General features: G+C 35.7%; 1 protein-coding gene across 1 annotated transcript in view; it reads left to right on the top strand.

Annotated features, from left to right (window-relative positions):
- Positions 1-19,226, top strand: part of nrv3 (sodium/potassium-transporting ATPase subunit nervana 3) — a 101,293-nt gene that overhangs the window by 52,892 nt on the left and 29,175 nt on the right. The window contains exons 3-4 of the mRNA XM_090375926.1: positions 4,664-4,804; positions 9,195-9,314. Of these exons, the coding sequence (XP_090232052.1) occupies positions 4,664-4,804; positions 9,195-9,314 (261 nt within the window). The remainder of the gene's footprint in view (positions 1-4,663; positions 4,805-9,194; positions 9,315-19,226) is intronic.

The following is a 19,226-nucleotide window of genomic DNA, read 5'->3' as shown; positions in this document are numbered from 1 at the left end:
CTACAAGTTAAGCAGATGTTGGCTTCATTAATAAGCAAGAATTGGAAGACAGAATGACTGATGCTGCGCAGTATGCCCAGCAGTTGTTTCATCTTGTAGTGATTGGCTTTCTTAGTAACATTAAGAGGGAAAATTACCAAACTTGTTGGCAAGTTGATTGAAAATTATGGAAAAATGGGATGCAGAATGTCAGTCGAGCTCATTATTTGCATTAATTATTATCTCAATTTCTTCAGACCAAATCTAGGCAATGTTAGTGAAGTGTATGGGGAGAGATTCCACCAGGACATACAAAGAAGTATCAAGGAAGGTAGGATGAAGCTGTGTTGGATGACTACATGTGGTTCTTGGCTCAAGATGATCACAATGACTGCAAAAGACAGACTTTCAAATGTACATTTTTGAGGAAATTTTTTTTTGATTAAGCCAAGGTGGGTTAATCAAAAAAAAAATTAATTTGTGATTTTTTAGTATTATATTGCTTACTTGTAGCAAAGATTAATACCCTATTCCATACAGATGTTAAACATTGTTAATAAATCTGATATAATATTATCATATTTACTTTTCTTTCAGTTCTGTCGAAACCATGCTATGCAGAAACTAAGGTCATAGTTCGAAATCAGTGTACCCAAATTCATAAAGAAACACCAAGAAATGTAGATAAACAGAACCTTTTGAAAATTTTTTACATAGTGTAATTACAGTGCTTATAAACCTGGCAGTGGTGGGGCAGCACCTGATAAGTGCCTTTCAAAAAGAACTCTCCTGCGTTATATTTTAATTAATGATTATAAAATCTGAAATTATTTCTCGCTTCCTAAATACAGCGAAACTTTTACTGCAATATTTATTGAAATTTTTTGTTATGGTTTTCACAAAATAATTAAATGCAAGCATCTGTTAGGTGCCATGCCACTATTTGTGTAGTATGTTTTGCATTTCCTTGAAAATTTCCATGGGAAATGACTTTGTTATGAAGTGTCGAAGTCTGTGCTTGTTTAACATTCAAGGTTGCTTGTCCTCTACCAAAAGTTAGGTAAACATCTATGGTCGTATATGAGTTGTTTTTGAAAGATTTTTATTGTTTTCTTGTATTAAAGATGGGGAAATTTAAAACAATATTCATTCAAATTCATTCAGATTAGTAGGTATCACATGTTGCACATTGTGAAGCTTGCTGAATTTGAAATAAAATTTTAAATGAAAAGTATGAAATATTGAAGTGTAGATTTGTAATTAATGTGTATATATAATAAGCAGGAATATATGCACAATGCACATGTTTAAAATTTTGTTCTTTTAGCAGTCTTTTAACTGAAAAATGATTCAGAATAATAGAATTGAGTCTATATTTTTTGAATATTGTGGTTTTTTTAATTTTCAGAAAAATAATTTTTTTTTATGATTTTTTGAAAATAACAAGTAATAAAAATAAAAAAAAGTACATTTTTAAAAATATAATTTTTTATTAAAAAATAAAAAGATCTATGAATAAGTATTGCAATCTTTTAAGAAAATCTGAAATATTGGTATAATCCATGGCTAATTCAAAAACACCCAAAAGTTTTTCCTTGAAATAAAAAAAAAAAATAAGTAAATAAACAAATTGTCACCTGTCAGGTTCCATTTCACCATTTGTGTTATAAGATATGTGCACCACTACTGCCTGGTTAAACATATTCAGGTGTGATGTACATTAGCATGATACACAATTTCTTTTTGCTTGAAATCCAGCTAGTGGACAGTTTAAGATACAACCAGTTAAAGCTACTTTTAATTTTCATCATATGTGTGAGAAGAATGATATTTGTTGACTTCATTCTCCATGGCCACATTTATCTTGCCTTCCAAATCAGTAATCAGAATTGCTCATTTTAGTTTTCTGCACCTACCCAACATATTATTAAGCTTTTTTTTTTTATTGTAGAAAAATTTTAACAATTACTTGCTTGTTATAATTTTGCTCTCATCAGAAGTTGCTGTGCCAAAAGAATCAGATTCACATTCCAGTGAAATGAAAAAACATTTCCATAAAAATAAGAAATGTGTTGACATTTCAGATACAGTAGACGTCTATTATCTGGAAAAATATGCCTATATAATAAAACCCTAGATAATATGCAAAATGACTGATGCTGTATAAGCTTGCATCTTTGCAACATTTTGATAAGAAAATAAAAGCATATTTATTTACATAATGCTTTATTCATATTTATAAAAGTATACTGCAGTGTGAGAAGATCTGATATAAAATTTCACTCCCCCCCCCCCCCCCCCCCAATATGTCATCTGGTAGACACCACTTTTTTAAATTTCCCCTTTGCCTTTTCCCCAGCAATATTCTCTTCATGATTATACAGAATTTTCTCATTTCATTTTTATTTACTGTGAATTAAGAGAAATCAAATTTTTGTTTGGTGTTTAATAAACACCTGGCAAGTGATAGCACCTATCTTTCTTTCTTGTTAACTCCCACATCACAGATGTAACATCTGTGAGATGTGAGCAAAACCAAAACTCTTTCAGTAGAGATTTGTTTCTTGTTATTTTTTCTGATTTATTTTATATATTGTAATTGAATTTAGCATATTCTGAATTGAATAAAATGTTAAAAACTAATGTTTTATAATTAAAACAAAATTGTCTAGCGTCATAGAGTGTTAATATGAGAGTCAGAGAGTTAATATGAACATAATTTTTTGAAAAAATAAAAATAGATGTTCACTGTCTCCCTTGGTTTGCCTTCCTGTGAGTGGTACTATGTAAATTTGAAGGCATTACATTCATTTAAGTCAGTAAGATAGCAGCATAGTCCTGTTGTTTCATATAGGCAGGTAGTGGTTCATTAAAGTTGACACTTTAGCACCTTTTTTCATGTTTTTGATTGAATTGAAGTTTTTTCTTAGTACAAAGAACAGTCCTTTTCAGTTTTAACATGATGGATACACACAGATTTGAATTTAAAAAAAACTCCAAGAAGAAAAAAACTCAAATTAAAATTAATCATACAGTAGTAAAATTGAAAGACTACTGAAATATGACTAGAGTGAGTTAGTAAGCAGAAATCAAGGTGGGGATGCAGTTTCTGAGAAATTCGAGATTCTGGCCTGCAGGAACATACAAAATATAAACAAACAACATCTGTAACATAGTAGATTCCATATATTTCTTTTTGTTATCCGAATTAGATTTCTGCATGCTTTAAAAACCCCAATTAATAACTCACAATGTGGTTAATCTACCTCCAGACAATTTAGAGTATACTGTATACTCTAGGTTAATTTCAGTGTCCATTTGAGTATCTGTAGTATGCAGGTCACAAGGCCAATAAAACATGTGTTACATGCCAAATCAAATAAATTCTGTTGCTCATACTGGAAGCAATATACCTTACAGTATTTCTTCACACCTGTACAACAATTAGAACTCCTAATTATTGTACAGGGTCATCAGAAGGTACACTTACTCTTACAAAAATGCATTTGTAATAAATTCTGATATTATTTAATGTACCTTACCTAAGCATGTAACCTTTTAATGACAATTTTCTGTTTCAGGTATTTTCAAGTTTGACCTTAATAAAGGATAATTAATATATTGCTTCATATGCATCACTTGACAAAGACACTTGGGTTTCACATGCTGTGATACCCAAGATATTGTGATACTTTGTTAGATCCACTGGGCTCTAACAAAGCATTATGAATTACATCTTATAGCAGATACAAAAACCTGGAAAAACTTCCATATCTTTTGAGATTAAGATTGTATTTCTTAAGGTTGTTTAAATTAGGATAAATAGTCTGGTGCTATTAATCAAATAACTTACTTCAACATGTGGAAATATCTTGTGCCACGGGTAGAATGTTTAAGGTTACTTGGTCAGGTGTGGCTTCAGCAAAGCAGGGTCCTAGTTCATTTTGCCAGCAATGTGTGGGAATTCCTCAGCAGAGTGGTCTGAGGCATTGAGGATTGATCACAGAGTGAAATTTACCTTCTGTTTTTGTTGGCCAATCCCAAAAACCCAGATCTCACATCTTGAACAGTGCCAGGAACCCTGGCACTGTTTAAGTCATGAGATCTTGACAACTGCTGGGTTATCCAATAACTCAACCCAGCTCTGATCATGAGAAATGTATTATTGGGATTCATCAAATAGAAAGTGGTTTGGTGGAATTATTACACAACTCAACTGATAAATTGAAAAATAAATTGTGGTGTATTTGATGCCATCATTCCAACGATGTTGTTTTCTTTCTCACTTACAAAGCACCCTGGACGAGTGACGCTGTTGATAATATATTTCTTCATTTACATTTTATCACACTTTATTTTTATGGGACAATAACAGGATTTTGAAAACACCTTGTAGTTATATTTTTCATATGATGAAGTAAATTAAGCTCTTTTCACAAATTACTTGTCAGTGTTTCAAGAAGGATGTTTGGCAGTAACCACTCTCAGGAAGTCACTGGAATTCTGGCAATAAAATGTATCTCTTAGAAGAGATATATAAGCTTATTTAATATATGAAGAAGGTGAAGTTTTCTTGGATATTTAGAATAAAAGTGTTGAAATTTAGAGTTAGCTGATAAACTTGTAAAATTAAAATTTGCATTCTTTTAATAATATGATTTACACTTTTTTTTTTTTTTTACAGTTAAAATCACAGTGTTCTACATCATATTCTATTCTTGTCTTGCTGCATTCTGGACTTGTATGCTTGTTATCTTCTATCAGACACTTAAAAATAATGAACCAAAATGGCAGTTAGCTGGCAGCAGAATTGGGGCAAGCCCTGGTAAATAAGTATATTTTTGAAAGGATTATTCATTTTACTACATTTAATTTTATTAAACAACAGGCAATATTTGTATTAATTAGTTATCTGTATAAATTTTCCTGCTATTGTACTATTAAATCGTGCAGATTGATCATTTAATTAGCGGAATGGATCTACCTTAATTTTAATCTTTGTTTCTGAGGTCTGCCTGTGCTATTTCTTTGAAATAATCTCCTTTTAAGTGTACACACTTGCATTATTGATGAACCTACTTGTAGAGGCACTTCTGGAAGGTCATTTCACAACAAGTGAAATGACTTCCAGGAGTGAAATGAACAGCCATCGTAACCACAGATTCTTGACCTTCTTTAATGCACCTGCACCACTTAAAAGTTGCAGCTTTCTTCAAATACTTGTCCCCTTAAACCTCTGACATTTCTCTCAATATCTGTAGTGCTCATACCATGTTTGAACATAATAATAGCAAATAACAGAATGTTCCTTAGTCTTCAGATCTTCTGTTATGCAGCTCACAAACTGGTTCACACTTACAGCACATAATTTAAGGCAACTTTGGAACTACTGGATCTCAGAACTTGCAACTGTGTTGTATATTCTTGAACATACACCATCCTGCCATCTATCAGCAGTTCGCTGCAAACTTAAGTAGTTGTAGAGTGCTACTGCTGCCATTCCATGAATTAAATGATCAGCCTGTGTATTTTGTAATTCTTATATAGTTACACAGTTTACCGGGACTTAGAATTGCTGATTTCAAGATTTTTTTCAGTTTTTTTTGTCAGTAAATCACATATAGTTTTATCAAGTATAAATCATCAGTGATAGAAATATCAAAAAAAAAAAAAAAAAAAAATACGTTGTGGAAAATTTGATGATATACTGAAAATAGAAAAATGTAGCTCTTACAAAAACATTAAAAATTTTTCTGTTGCACTTTAAATAACTGCTAAGGCCTCCTACTGAATACAGTGTGGATGTATATGTCAGATCACATGGTTATGTGATCTGACATATACAGATCACATGGTTATGTACATTATGCATTGATTTAGTGGTATGATACATTTACTTTGTCATACAGTAAATTTGTATTTTTTTGTGGGAGCAGACAAATCTTTCTTTAACCACTAATAGCAGTCAACCACCACTCAGGAAAGTAGCCATGGTGGTTATGTACAAAATAAACCTTGTTTTATTTTGTACATAACCACCTTGGTTAATGATTTACAAAATTAAACACCAAAATAAATTCCAGAATTGATAAACAAGGTCTACACCCATCTAGGAAAGTATAATGTTGCAGTGTCTTGCAAAAACTATTAACTGCTGTCCAAAAACATGTAAAGAATTTCCCCCCTCCAAACACACATTGCAGCAACCTAATGGTTGAATACAGATACTGACTTTTCAAAAGTAACACAAAAGAAAGTTTCAGGGTAAATGTAGTGATCACTTCTTTAAGGAGGTGAAAATTCCAAAATACCTTCACATCTGTCATGGCTTGCTAATAGCAAAACTGTGGATGCTCCTATGTGAGCAACCAAGACAATCATAACAGAAAACACATCTTAAATATGATTAAATGGATAACTAAGAAAACAATTCAAACAAACTGAAATAATAAAATATAAATTTCTATGTTGATTGCAGCTAATTGACAGAAATTTTTTAGGATTTTTTAAATAAGAAATTGACAAGGATTTTTTATTTAGTTTTCATTATGTAGTTTGAATTTGATTTTTTAATTTTTTGCATGTTTGCAGATAGAAATTCTCACTTCTTCAGCATTACTTGTTGCAGTTTGCAACAATTCATTTAAGTCATACAATATTGTTTAATCTTGTAAATCATTATTTGATTACGCCATGTTTAATTTATGATTTTAGTTAACTCATATTACAACCAAATTTTGTTTGCAGTTGTGTCAAAACAAAAAACATAATGACATAAAATTTCACTAACAATCTCACTAAATTAATAATGATCTATTAATCCTTTTATAGATAAATACAAATACAGATTTTAAATCAAGGAATTTTTTTTTTATTTATATATTAGTGTGATGTAGTTCGATTATTTTTATAATAGATGCAAGAAGGATGTTCCTCCTATGTCATAGATTATATTCATGCAGTGCATTTGGGATTGGTATTTAATTCTTTCTGAGGATTCTCCAGATTTTAGTAGCTCAGTCGTTCTGCTTTTTTAGCAGGAGTGTTGTTATTTGATGAAGCACAATGATCAGCAGTATGATTAAAAAGTCTTTGTCTGCAATATACCAATTCTCAGCTGATTCATGTTTTCATTTGCATTCTGGATATCTTTGCTCAAAGTTTCTTTTTGTGAATCGGTTTTCCTCACAATTTGCATAATTCGCTCTTCTGGCTTGAGTGTTACCCTGATTCTGCTTGCAAATATCATCTTATGATTGTCTTTAGGGAAACCCAGGAATCAATGATTCCTCTCTTCCAGGAAAATATTTTTGATGGCATCCAGATAGACTATTTGCTATCTGTAAGGAGTGGTTACTTGCTTTATTTGAAAGGTGACATTTGATAATTGTTGTATCTAAATGGGTTTTTGCCTTGATATATATCTTATTCTGTAATGTCTTCTTCTTAAATGGACTAAATCTTGACTTTAATGGATTATAGTTCTGTCTGTACTAATAAGTATAGCTTATACTACTCTGCACTTTTCTCACTATAACTACTTCTTGTTATTTCATTAATGAAATAACAAGAACTTTTTAGCCTGAACTTTTTAGCAAGCTCTTCCAAATTCTCACTGATATCTTCACATCCACTTTCTCGGTTGATTTAAGAGATGTCCTGTGAAGAAAAAAAGAAATTGTGTCTATAAGATAAAATAAGATTTTACCCACACACACACATACATTACAAATGTATGGCCATGTTGTTGCAACAGGTTATTTAATGTAACTAATAGTCCTAGAACTTCTCACAATGTTCTGCCAGTTTGCTGAGAGCCTCCTTGAAGGATTGGATCTCTCTCTCTCTCTCTCCACAAAGAAATTGTTCTCAGGCCTACACAGTGTAGTAAACATTTGTAATGAAAGCTCAGATGAAGTTGGGGCCCTTAGTCAGTTAGGATTGACTATTTGACTATGGGCATCCAAAATGGCAAACAGTTCCATTATCCAGATTTAATGCAATGTTTTTTGATATAGGAAGAGGAAAAAACTCTACCCTTCTTGAGAATTATAACAAGGATGTATTTATTTATGGAGCCAATTGGAAGAAGTCCTATCACAGAGACATATTGGACAGCTCTAGATGGACACTGCCCGGGTTGTAAAAGGGCTTTACCTTTGTATTGGCCAAGCAGCACCTGATGGTAGAGTGACAAGCTCTTACAAAATCTGTCACATCTTTAGTTAAAATTGGCCAAAAATTTAGTCAGAAATTTATACAATGGCCTTGTTGACACCTAAATAGCTAGATAAGCAACTATTGTGATAGGATCTACAGATCCAGTCTTGTGTAGCTAGGGGTCTACTTGTGGTTCAATAACTGCCCATTTGTCTCCCTTGATTTTTGCAACATCGTGGTTATCAGTGTAGAACAAACTATTCTTAGTTCTCCATATCTCTTCTAAGACACTCATTATATAAGGGGTTCTTTCTTCTATTCCAAAATTGTATTCTGTATATCCCAATCAGCATTATCCAAAATATAAAAGAGAGGCAATATTTAAACAAGGTTTGTCTTATATTCTTTCTAGTCTCACATAAACTGCCTTTTCAGTATCTGAAATTTAAATCCATCAATCATAATATGTATCTGTCATCAAAATTCTGTTCAACAATGTGTCTCGTTGAGAATAACCACGCACATTATAGCCTGTAGAGGCTATTCCATCTGTGACTTTGAAACTAGCAAGGAACGTTGGCTTAAATGGAATTAGTAATTTGAGATTTATAATCCCATAAATTCTGTGGTAAAGGATCCTGATACAGTTACCTTCACAGGTTTGTCTGTTGCTACTGCCTGTTCCTTGACCAATTTAATCAATTTTTCCAATTTCATTTGTTCACTAGACAAAATCATTCATTTACATAGTTACTTGTCATTTCCCTCAGACAAGTTAAGTATTGAATATTTTGCACATTCAGTGACCTGCATCTGGCTGATGCAGGTCAGCCAGAAGATTAATTTTGCCCATCACCACTTCAAATCTTAAAAAATATGTGAATCTATTACAATTGAATTATGATGATTTGGTAGGATTTGAAAACTAGGTGTTTAATTTTTTTAAGTAAAATCTGCAGATAATAAAAAAATGAATTATTGTTTTAACAATATTATGTAATATACAAAATGAATTATTGTTTTAACAATATATGTGTGTGTGTGTATTTTTACAGGACTTGGATTCAGACCATTACCTCCAGAAAAGAATATTGACAGCACCCTAATATGGTTTAATGCCAATGATTCAAAGACAGTAAATTATTGGGTAAATGCACTTGATAATTATATTAATAGTAAGTATATTTTTACATTTTGTATATCAAATGCAAGTTCTGATTTTATACCTCTGCATTTTTAATGTAATTTCTTTAAAATATTGTTTTTGTAAATTAGGTACTGAATTTTTTGCTGCAATAATGTAATATAATTTAAATTCAATTTGAGCACATAATAATTTGATGGTAATTAAGAAAATTGCTTGTTATGTTCCAGTTTTCAACTTATTTTATTAATAATGCTTTCGAGGGCCTGTGAGGTTGGTCTAGTGGACAAACCTAGCTCAGCTGATGATTTTTTCTTTGCACCCGACGTAAAGAGTGTACCAATCTCAAATTAAAATTTTGTATATTACAAGAAGAATTTGAGTCACTGAAGAAACAATTGCTTGCCCTAGAAACAAATGTAACTGGGAGCTCATTGGTAACTCATATCTCATGACCTGTCAAGTGGTGCACCCCTGATTCAGATCCCAGATAAGAATAGTCAAGTACATATCACTCTAGTTGAAGGTGATCTAGTTTTATTGGGAGACGCTTGTTAGGGAAATGGGTAATATTTTCCTTTGCCAAGGAAATGGGTGTAATAAAGATTTGTGGATCAGAACCTGTGTGTGTGTGTGTGCACGCGCGCACACACACACACACACACACACACACACACACACACACTGGGAACAGCAATTGATGATGTTACCAAGAGATTGTCAGATTTTAAGGGGAGTAAAGAAAGCATCATTTTGAGGAGACTAATGATATTAAACAGACATGACCTGACCCATTTCTTGGATAAATATAGGACCATGCTGAAAAGATGCTGCGAGTTAGATCAGAATATGTATCTATCCTTCCTATTGTGTCTGGGCAATTCTGCCCAGACACAATAGAAAGGATTATATATTGAAGGCCTTGTGGATTAACTCAAGACTTGAGGGAATCTGCAAGACTCTTGGGGGAGATTTTTATCAACGTGGCCTTCACTTGTAGGTAGAAGGAATCTATTTTGTAGAGCTGGTATTCATTTGAACAAAGGTGGTGCAAGGATTTTTATCAGTATCATTGAGGATACATTAAGGGTTCAGGGAAACTGCTAGTTAGGGGGGGAGAAGGATAATATAGATCTGTGTTTATCAGATGATATGGGTCAAAGTAATGCTTGCAATCACCTCATGAATACTTGTTTGTTAAGACATTCTGAGGATAGCAACGTTTCAAATGTGCAGGACGAGAAAGATAGGGAAACAAGTATAAATATCTTCAAGGGGTGTGTCAAGGTAGCAAACTATAGAACAATACTGTGTGTGTGTGTGTGTGTGTGTGTGTGTGTGTGTGTGTGTGTGTGTGTGTGTGTGTGTGTGTGTGTGTGTGTACAGCAATACAGGAGTATTGTCAATAAAATAGCAGAATTTGAACTCCTTGTTAGGACAACTAATGCTGATATAATAGAGCTAACAGAAACATGGGGCCACCTGGAAATTGGAGCTGCTTTCTTATCAACAGCAGCCCTAGTGCGAAAAGAGCTTTTGCCGAGTCTGAAGTTGTCTGCCCACGTAGAATCTGTGTGGTGTGAGTTAGTTGGAAGCAAAGGAACAATGAAAGTGAGAGTAATCTACAGACTAGAAGATTGTGAAGAATATGACGAGAGTCTTTACAAGCAGATGTAATGGTCAAGCAAGTGTGAATGTCATATTATGGGTGACTTTAATCTACCCCAGATTGATTGGAATAAATGGGAAGGAAACTCATCTTGGGGAATAATTTTTCTAAATAAACTAGATGATTATTATTTGCACCAGCATGCTAAAGATAATACTAATGGTGAGAACATTCTTGACCTCATCTAATTTGATTATATACATTAGCATATATACAAATTAGATGACATCACAGAGCTTAAAATACAAGAACCATTGGCAAGTAGTTATCACGTAGTCATCAGTTGGAAGATGAAGAGAGATGTTGCAGCAGTTAAAAGCACGGGTTTTAATTTCAGAAGAGAGGACTTCGACAGTTTAAGGCACTATATGGCAACCATTAATTGAGCAGATTGCAGAGTGAGGGCAAATACGCTTGAATTATGGAAACCTTTAAAGCAAAAATCACAGAAGCCACGAATGCATATATACCATTATGAAAAAGATGGATGCCGAAATAGATGAATGTGGAGCTGGCCAGTCAAATAGAGCAGAAAAAGATAGCATGGGACAGTTACAGAGAGGTGAAAGTACTGAAGCCTACAACAGCTACAAGTTGATTTGTAATAGTACCACAGATAAGGTTAGAGAGGCCTAGGCTGCTTATAGGAAAGCACTAGCTAAGAGAGCAAAGAATGGAGACAACGAATTTTTCATGTATGTGAATACAAGGAAGAAAAAAGTGAATCAGATTGAACCCTTGTGCACCATGTGTGTGATGTTGTAGATAAATTGAACAAATACTCTGCATCTGTCTTTACTGAAGAAAGACCCTTCATACTGAGAAGAAGCTGGGTCATATGAAATTAGTGATTTCGAAATTACAGATGACTGTTCCTTAAAAAAACTTTCAAGCATAAAGGCAAGTAAGGCTGCTGGAGTTGAAGGCCCTATACCCAGTAATTTTGAGGGAGGCTGCCATGGAGTGTATTGAACTATTGAAATTAATTATGAGGGCATCTATGGACTCAGGAGAAATTCCTTTGGATTGGAGAAGTGCCAGTGTATTACCAATATATAAAGGCAGTTCTAAGCACAAAGTTGGTAACTACCGGTCAGACTGACTTCAGAAAATCTTAGATGCAATGATAAGAGTAGATTCCATACACATTTAGATAAATGTGGCACATTCTGAATAACACATAACATGGTTTTGTTAAGGAAAAATCATGTTTAATTAACTTAGTAAGCTATTTTGATACAGTTACTCTTGAGCTGGATGTAGGGAACAATTTTGACATAGTTTATTTGGATTTTAGCAAGACATTTGACTCAGTCTCTCGTGAGAGGTTACTGTATGCTAGAACATGTTGAATTAACTGTAAAAATTTTAAGACTGATTGGTAGGTGGCTGCAGGGCAGAGGGTTGTGATTAATGGATATTTTCCAGATTGGTGTAAAGTCAGAAGTGGGGTCTCACAAGGATCGGTTCTTTGACCACTGTTGTTTTCTGATTTTCATAAGCTACATCAACAACGGGATAGAAGGGCTGATGCGAAAATTTGCAGATGACGTAATGATTGGTAGAGTAGTAAATTATTAGTACCAAGCGGTGCTCCTTCAGGATGACTCGAACAGGTTACAAGAATGGTCAGAAAAATGGCAAAATTATTTTCCTCAAAATTTTGATTTATTTTGGGGAGCAGTAACCTGAAAAATAAATTATACACTTGGTTCGGTTGAATTAAAAACAGTAGAGGAAGAAAGGGATCTGGGAGTTATAATATGGACAGATATGAAGTTTTCTGAGCAATGTAAACAGACAGCCAGGAAAGCCTGTGGTATCCTATTGATGATTTATAGAATATTATTCTGTAGAGATGGAGGTCACAGTTCCACTGTATAAGGCAATTGTAAGTAAGACCTCATCTGAAAACAGACATTGAATTTCTTGAAAGGGTCTAAAGACTGACAACCTGCATGGTGAGATCAGCAAAAGGGTGACCATATGAGGAAAAGCTCCATATATGTGGACTACAGAGCTTGGCAACCAGGCAACTTGGAGGTGGCCTGATTGAGGTTTATAAGGCTCTGAGAGGGGTTAGTAAAATGAAAAAAGGTGGAATTTTCACTGTTATAGAGAATTCCAAAACTCTAGGGCATAAATTCAAATTACAGATTTGAATTTATGCCCTAGAGTTTTGGGCATAAATTCAAATTTGCTAGATTGTAGGAAGTTTTATTTTAGCCAGTGAGGCGTTGATTGCTGGAACAGGTTGCCTTCACAGGTAGTTGAGGCTGACAGTTTGAATAAATACAAAGATCAACTGGATAGTTACTTATGTGAGGAGGGAAGCAAATATGTGTTTTCTTATCTACTTGAGTTTTTTTTTCCCCCCTTCTCCAGCCAGTGCAGCAAAAGCCTGGGGAGAAAAAAGCTGTGGCTTCCTTGTACTATATGGCTATTGCTGTTACTATAACAAGTTACTTCTCAAAACACTGTATATAATTTTAAAGAAATTTCATAAAGTATCTGTACTAGAATTTTTTGTTGGCAGTACCTCTTGTAGGTATTGCCAACAAAAAATTTTGCCTTGAAGGTTTAGAACTTCATATGGTGGGTCTGGAAAACTGTTAGTTAAAAATATAAGAAACATGTTCAGCTATTAAATCTGCACAAAACTTGTAAAATATTCTGACATTTAAGCCTTGAAGGTTTAGAACTTCATATGGTGGGTCTGGAAAACTGTTAGTTAAAAATATAAGAAACATGTTCAGCTATTAAATCTGCACAAAACTTGTAAAATATTCTGACATTTAATAAAAAATGAAACAATGCTAATAATGCGAACTATAAAACTATATATTAAACTATAAAACTATATATTAAACTATAAAACTTACAATTACTACTTGAATTGTATATGTTAAAAATATTATCATAGGATCGTTGAGTATAACTCTATATCTTCTGTCATACAGTATGATTCATGTCTTTTGAGGGTATCATGAGCATCATGGCAAGACTGAACTTCCCTTACTTTACAAAGGCAACTTTAAAACAGTTTTTGAAGGCTGGTCACAGATGTGCTACAGCTGTCACTAGTGAATGCTTTCTTGTACCCAGCTTTTCTCCTTATCCCATAATTAGTTTTGTTACATATGGTTTTTATGTAAAAAAAAATTGGTGTCTTATAATCATCTAACATTCCCATGCTTTTTTCTTTTATTTAGTTAAACTCTCAGCTTCTCTTGTTATACATTTTGCTCACTCTCTTTTGACTTCTCTACTGGAATGAATGCATTTGACATCCAGGATAAATTCCATTTGAGCTCATTTATATATAGCAAAGTAGAATATAGCTCTCTCCAGTTAATAGAATCCAAAAGTACTTGTCTGCTAATCTCCCCTCTTCAAATTGAAAACCTTCACCCTTTCTTTTAACTACCAAAATTTCTTTGAATGCTACCCATTTACCTTGTATTCACTACCTGTTATCAGTTTTTGTACTGTAACATTCTTGATATTGTTCGGATACTTGGTGAGAACCAGAACAAAGAACATTTAAAATTAATTCTTGGACTGCTTCTATTGGAATGAGGAGTAGCCTGGAAAGCAAGGTGCTGAGGATTTCAAGAACCTCTGGGAGTCATTATGGAACAAGTAAATACATGGGCTGTGTTAAGGTAACTAAGAGTAAGAACAGGTGCATATACACCGATGAGCCAAAACATTATGACCACCTACCTAATATGATGTTAGTCCTCCATGTGCAGCCAAAACAGCTCATACCCGGCGAGGCATGGATGCTACAAGATATCTAAATGTGACTTGTGGTATCTGGTATCAACACCGTAACCAGCAGATCCTTTAACTCCTGTAGGGTCCATGGTTGAGACTCCGTAGATCGGAGTTGCTGTTCCAACACAAACCACAGATGTTCGATGGGATTGATGTCTGGGGAATTTGGAGGCCAGGGCAATACCTGGAAGTCTTCCTCATGTTCTACAAATTAGTCTCGAACAATCCAGGCGGTGTGGCATGGCGCATTATCCTGCTGAAAGACGACATTACCAGAGGAGAAGACCGTTGCCATGAAAGGGTATACCTGGGGAAGACAGTTGCAGAATAGATGTGCAAAATTTGCCTTTAGCCAGCAAATGGTTGTTTGCTGGAACAAACTTTCATCTTTCATTGTGGAAGTTGATGGGATGGCTTAAATAAATTCAAGGAAGAACTGGACAGACTTTTGGAACAAATAGATAGGCGAATTGGGAAGTTTTTTTTTTTTTTTTGGCTGATGCTGTATAAGCTTGCTTTCTTGCATCATATGCCACTAATAATGAGGTATTCACACTTTCTTGCCCATTCAAGTTGCCTAAAGATGTTTTTGTCATACTGTTCATGATCATTTGACCTGTAACACACCCCCAGTATTACCTTTCTGTTACCATATCTCATCACATACTCAACTTCTGAACGGGTGCAATAATTTTCTGGAAATAATTTGTTCAGTTTCAGGCAGCTTTTTATAAGAAGCTTAATCCCTATCTGCCCTTCTCTTTATTTCTTCTTATTTTTCCTGTACATACTGTATTTTCCATAATGAAATTCTTCATTATGGTAAGTACAGCATAAAGACGAACTATCCATTATCTCTGGATGGCACGTGTCTCAGTTATCTTCACACCATAGTTAATCATACTAATGCATTATAGTTAATCATACTAATGCATTACTTATAGCCAGGACTCAAAATATTCACTTGAAACAGCAAGTAGGTTTTGGTCAAAAGGCAGATAGGCTTTTTCTTCATCCACCATAATTTAAAAATAATAAAGTAAATAAAAATGATTATAATAATAGCTTATAATAACTTCAGAAAATGGCATGATGTTTGTTCAAAATTATCCTATCTAATTTCTCTATCAAAACCAATTTCAATTGTCATTCCATAGTAATAACACCTCCTAGTAATCAACTGATTTGGACTTTTGCATAGCTGCATTCCACTGTTCTGCTCTCATATTGTTTTGCAGTGTGTACTACATTTTTTAGAGTTGATAGCTCAACATGTTGATGTAGTTTTGAAAATCCAAACATTTTTATTTGAGTATTTTCATCAACTGTTGATATTATTGTTATTATGTTATTGCTCTTATATTATTTCTCCCTGATTGGGGAATTCCACTCCATGACAGGTATTGCTACCAAGTACACAGGGTGGTTGTAATGTCTGGTGTAACTGTTGGTCAAGGAAATCTCTGACTATCCTACAGGTGTTCAGGATTGCAACTTTCTGGAGTTCCTTGTAGGTGTTTGCTAGGAGACCTATTGCTCCTCGACTGCTATGTAGAGTCATTGGCACCATACCAGTGGTTGATACGATGATCAGAATGGTCAATACTTCTTGCATATGCCACATCTCCTTGACCTCATGTCTCAGGTTCGTGTACTTCCTAATTTTTTCCTCATGGGTTTTCTGGACATTGCTAGTGTTGGGCACCGCTATGTCAATCATGTAGGTAGCCTTTTCCATCTTGTCCACAAGGGTATGTCCGCTCTGTTGTGCGGGATGGTCTTATCCGTTATTATGGTGCGGTCCCAGTACAGCTTGTGGGTCCGGGTCTCTAGTACTGCCTGGGGTTCGTACTTGTAGTACGGTACGCTTTCTTTGGTCAACTGGTATTTCCTCGCTAGCTTCCGATGTATTATCCTGGCTACCTGGTCGTGTCTGTGTCTATGAGTGTACTCAGTCTGGGTGATCATCTTGCACCCCCGTAGTGATGTGTTGGATTGTTTCTGAGGCCAGGTGGCATCGTCGACATGTGTCATCTGACATTCCAGGCTCCTTTGTGATGTATTTTCTATAGTTTCTGGTGTTGATTACTTGGTCTTGAATGGCCAGCATGAATCCTTCAGTCTCGGGGAAGAGCATCCCACTTGTGAGCATTGCATTGGAAGCAATGTTATCGATGTGATCTTGATGGAGGTCATTGTAGTGGCTGCCATGGAGTGCCTTCTTTGCCCATCTTTCTAACTTCGTTTCTTGTACCGTCTGGGTGGGAGGGGGTTCCTCGCTTAGGTTGAGTGGGGTATACCACTTATCTACCTTCCTTATGGCCTGCTGGAGTGGTGCTGTGTTGTTCTCGAAGTAATCCTTCAGGTTAACTATCGCTGTTTTTCTGTTGCTCTATCAGGCCCCTTCCTCCCTCTTTCCACGCTATTGTTAGTCTCTCCACTGCTGATTTCGGGTGGTGTTGGCAGCTCTTGGTCATCATTCTCCTTGTCTTTCACATGATATCTTCTAGCTCGGTGTTAGTCCAGTCTTATGGCCCTGAAGGTGTATGTTAGTACTAGAGCTGCATAGGTGTTTATGGCTTTAACTGTGTTCCCTCCATTCAATTTTGCTTTCAGCAGGCTTCTGAGTCTCTGATGATATTTTTCAATCAGGTGTTTCTTGATTTCCTTATGCTCTAACTGCTGAGCCTGCATCATCCCTAGGTATTTGTAGGTCTCTCCTTCTGTCATAGATTCGATCTCTTTACCAGTCACCAGCTGGTCGTTTTGGCCAACTAATTTTCCCTGGTGCAGTGTGTGTGTGTGGGCATTTGTCTAGACCAAATTCCAGCATGATGTCCTTGCTGAATTCTTCGGTGATACGGAGTAGTTGCTTCTCGGTTGCTGTGTAGAGCTTGATGTCATCCATGTATATCAGGTGGGTGAGGGTGTACAGGTTCTTTCTTCCTTTTTTGAGGTTATATCCATACTTGCTGCCGTTAAGCATTGTGGATAGCGGGTTGAGAAGGCGCCTCCGTAGCCAGGTGGGAAGGAGCAGCAGTGCATAGCACATGCTTCTTGATTAGACCGGGGTTTGAGCTCTTCACCACCAAATACCGAGGATGCGGAAAGGTCAGGGAATGACCACCGCATATTCCTGGAGCAATATGGCCTTAGTTGCTAATGCTCCTAAAAACCAAATAACAACAACAACAATAACAGCAGGTTGAGTGCTAGACAGAACCGCAGTGGGCTCAGAGCATCTCCCTGAAAGATTCCTCTTCTAATGGGGATTGGCCTGGTTGTGATGTTCTCGACCTTAATGGTGGTACTCCATTTCAGCATTGTTGTTCCTAGGAAGTTTGTCACTATTGGATTGACCTTGTAGATCTTCAGGGTCTCTATTAGCCAGCTATGAGGTACGGAGTCGAAGGGCTTGCAGTAATCGATGTAGGCCGTGTATAGGTTGCGGTGCTTCTTTGTAGGCTTGCTCCATAACTGCTGCATCTATGGTTAATGCTCCTTGCATCCTTCTGCTCTTCGGCCATTATGTTTTGACTCTCTAAGTGGTCTGATATCTTCTCTTTACCAGTCAGTAGCTGGCAGTTTTATTATTATTATTATTGCTCCCTGATTGGGGATTCCACCTCGTGACGGATATTGCTACCAACTCTCTGACTATCCTACATGTGTTAAGGATTACAACTTTCTGGAGTTCCTTGTAGGTGTTCACTGGGAGACTTATTGCTGCTAGGCTGTTATGTAGGGTCTTTGGCACCATACCTGTGGTTGACACGACAATCGGGATGGTCGTTACTTGTTGCATTGCATGTGCTACATTTCTTTGATCTCCTGTCTTAAGTTCATGTACTTCCTTATTTTTTTCCCACGAGTTTTCTGCAGGTTGCCAGTGTTGGGTACCGCTATGTCTATCAGATACGTAGCCTTTTCCTTCTTGTCCACAAGGGTTATGTCCAGTCTGTTGTGTGGAATTGTCCTATCTGTTATTATGGCGCAGTCGCAGTGCAGCTTGTGGGATGGTGTCTCTAGTACTGCCTGGGGTTCGTACTTGTAGTACGGTACACTTTCTTCGACCAACTGGTATTTCCTTTCGCTTCTGATGTATTATCCTGGCTACCTGGTCGTGTCTATGAGTGTACTCAGTTTGGGTGATCACCTTGCATCCCGCAGTGATGTGTTGGATCGTTTCTGAAGCCAGGTGGCATCGTTGACATATGTCATCGGACACTCATTATTATTATTAGCTACATGGTGCAAGGAAGCCTGAGGCTTATGCTGCACCAGCCAAAAAAAAAAAAAAAAAAAAAAAACCAAGTTACCATGAGAGAGAGAGAGAGAGAGAGAGAGAGAGAGAGAGAGAGAGAGAGAGAGAGAGAGAGAGTCAAAAGTTGAAGAGAATCACCAAGAAATTCAAAAGCTTTTAATTGTCACAAAATTTGATTATCAGTTGACCCTCCATTCATATCATAGCTCAGGGCCATGGGTGTGCCAAGC

The sequence above is a fragment of the Mastigoproctus giganteus genome, chromosome 6 (assembly GCF_048544385.1).
Source record: "Mastigoproctus giganteus isolate SK-2022 chromosome 6, ASM4854438v1, whole genome shotgun sequence".
NCBI lineage: Eukaryota > Metazoa > Arthropoda > Arachnida > Uropygi > Thelyphonidae > Mastigoproctus > Mastigoproctus giganteus.
This window is presented reverse-complemented; position numbering and strand designations above follow the sequence as displayed.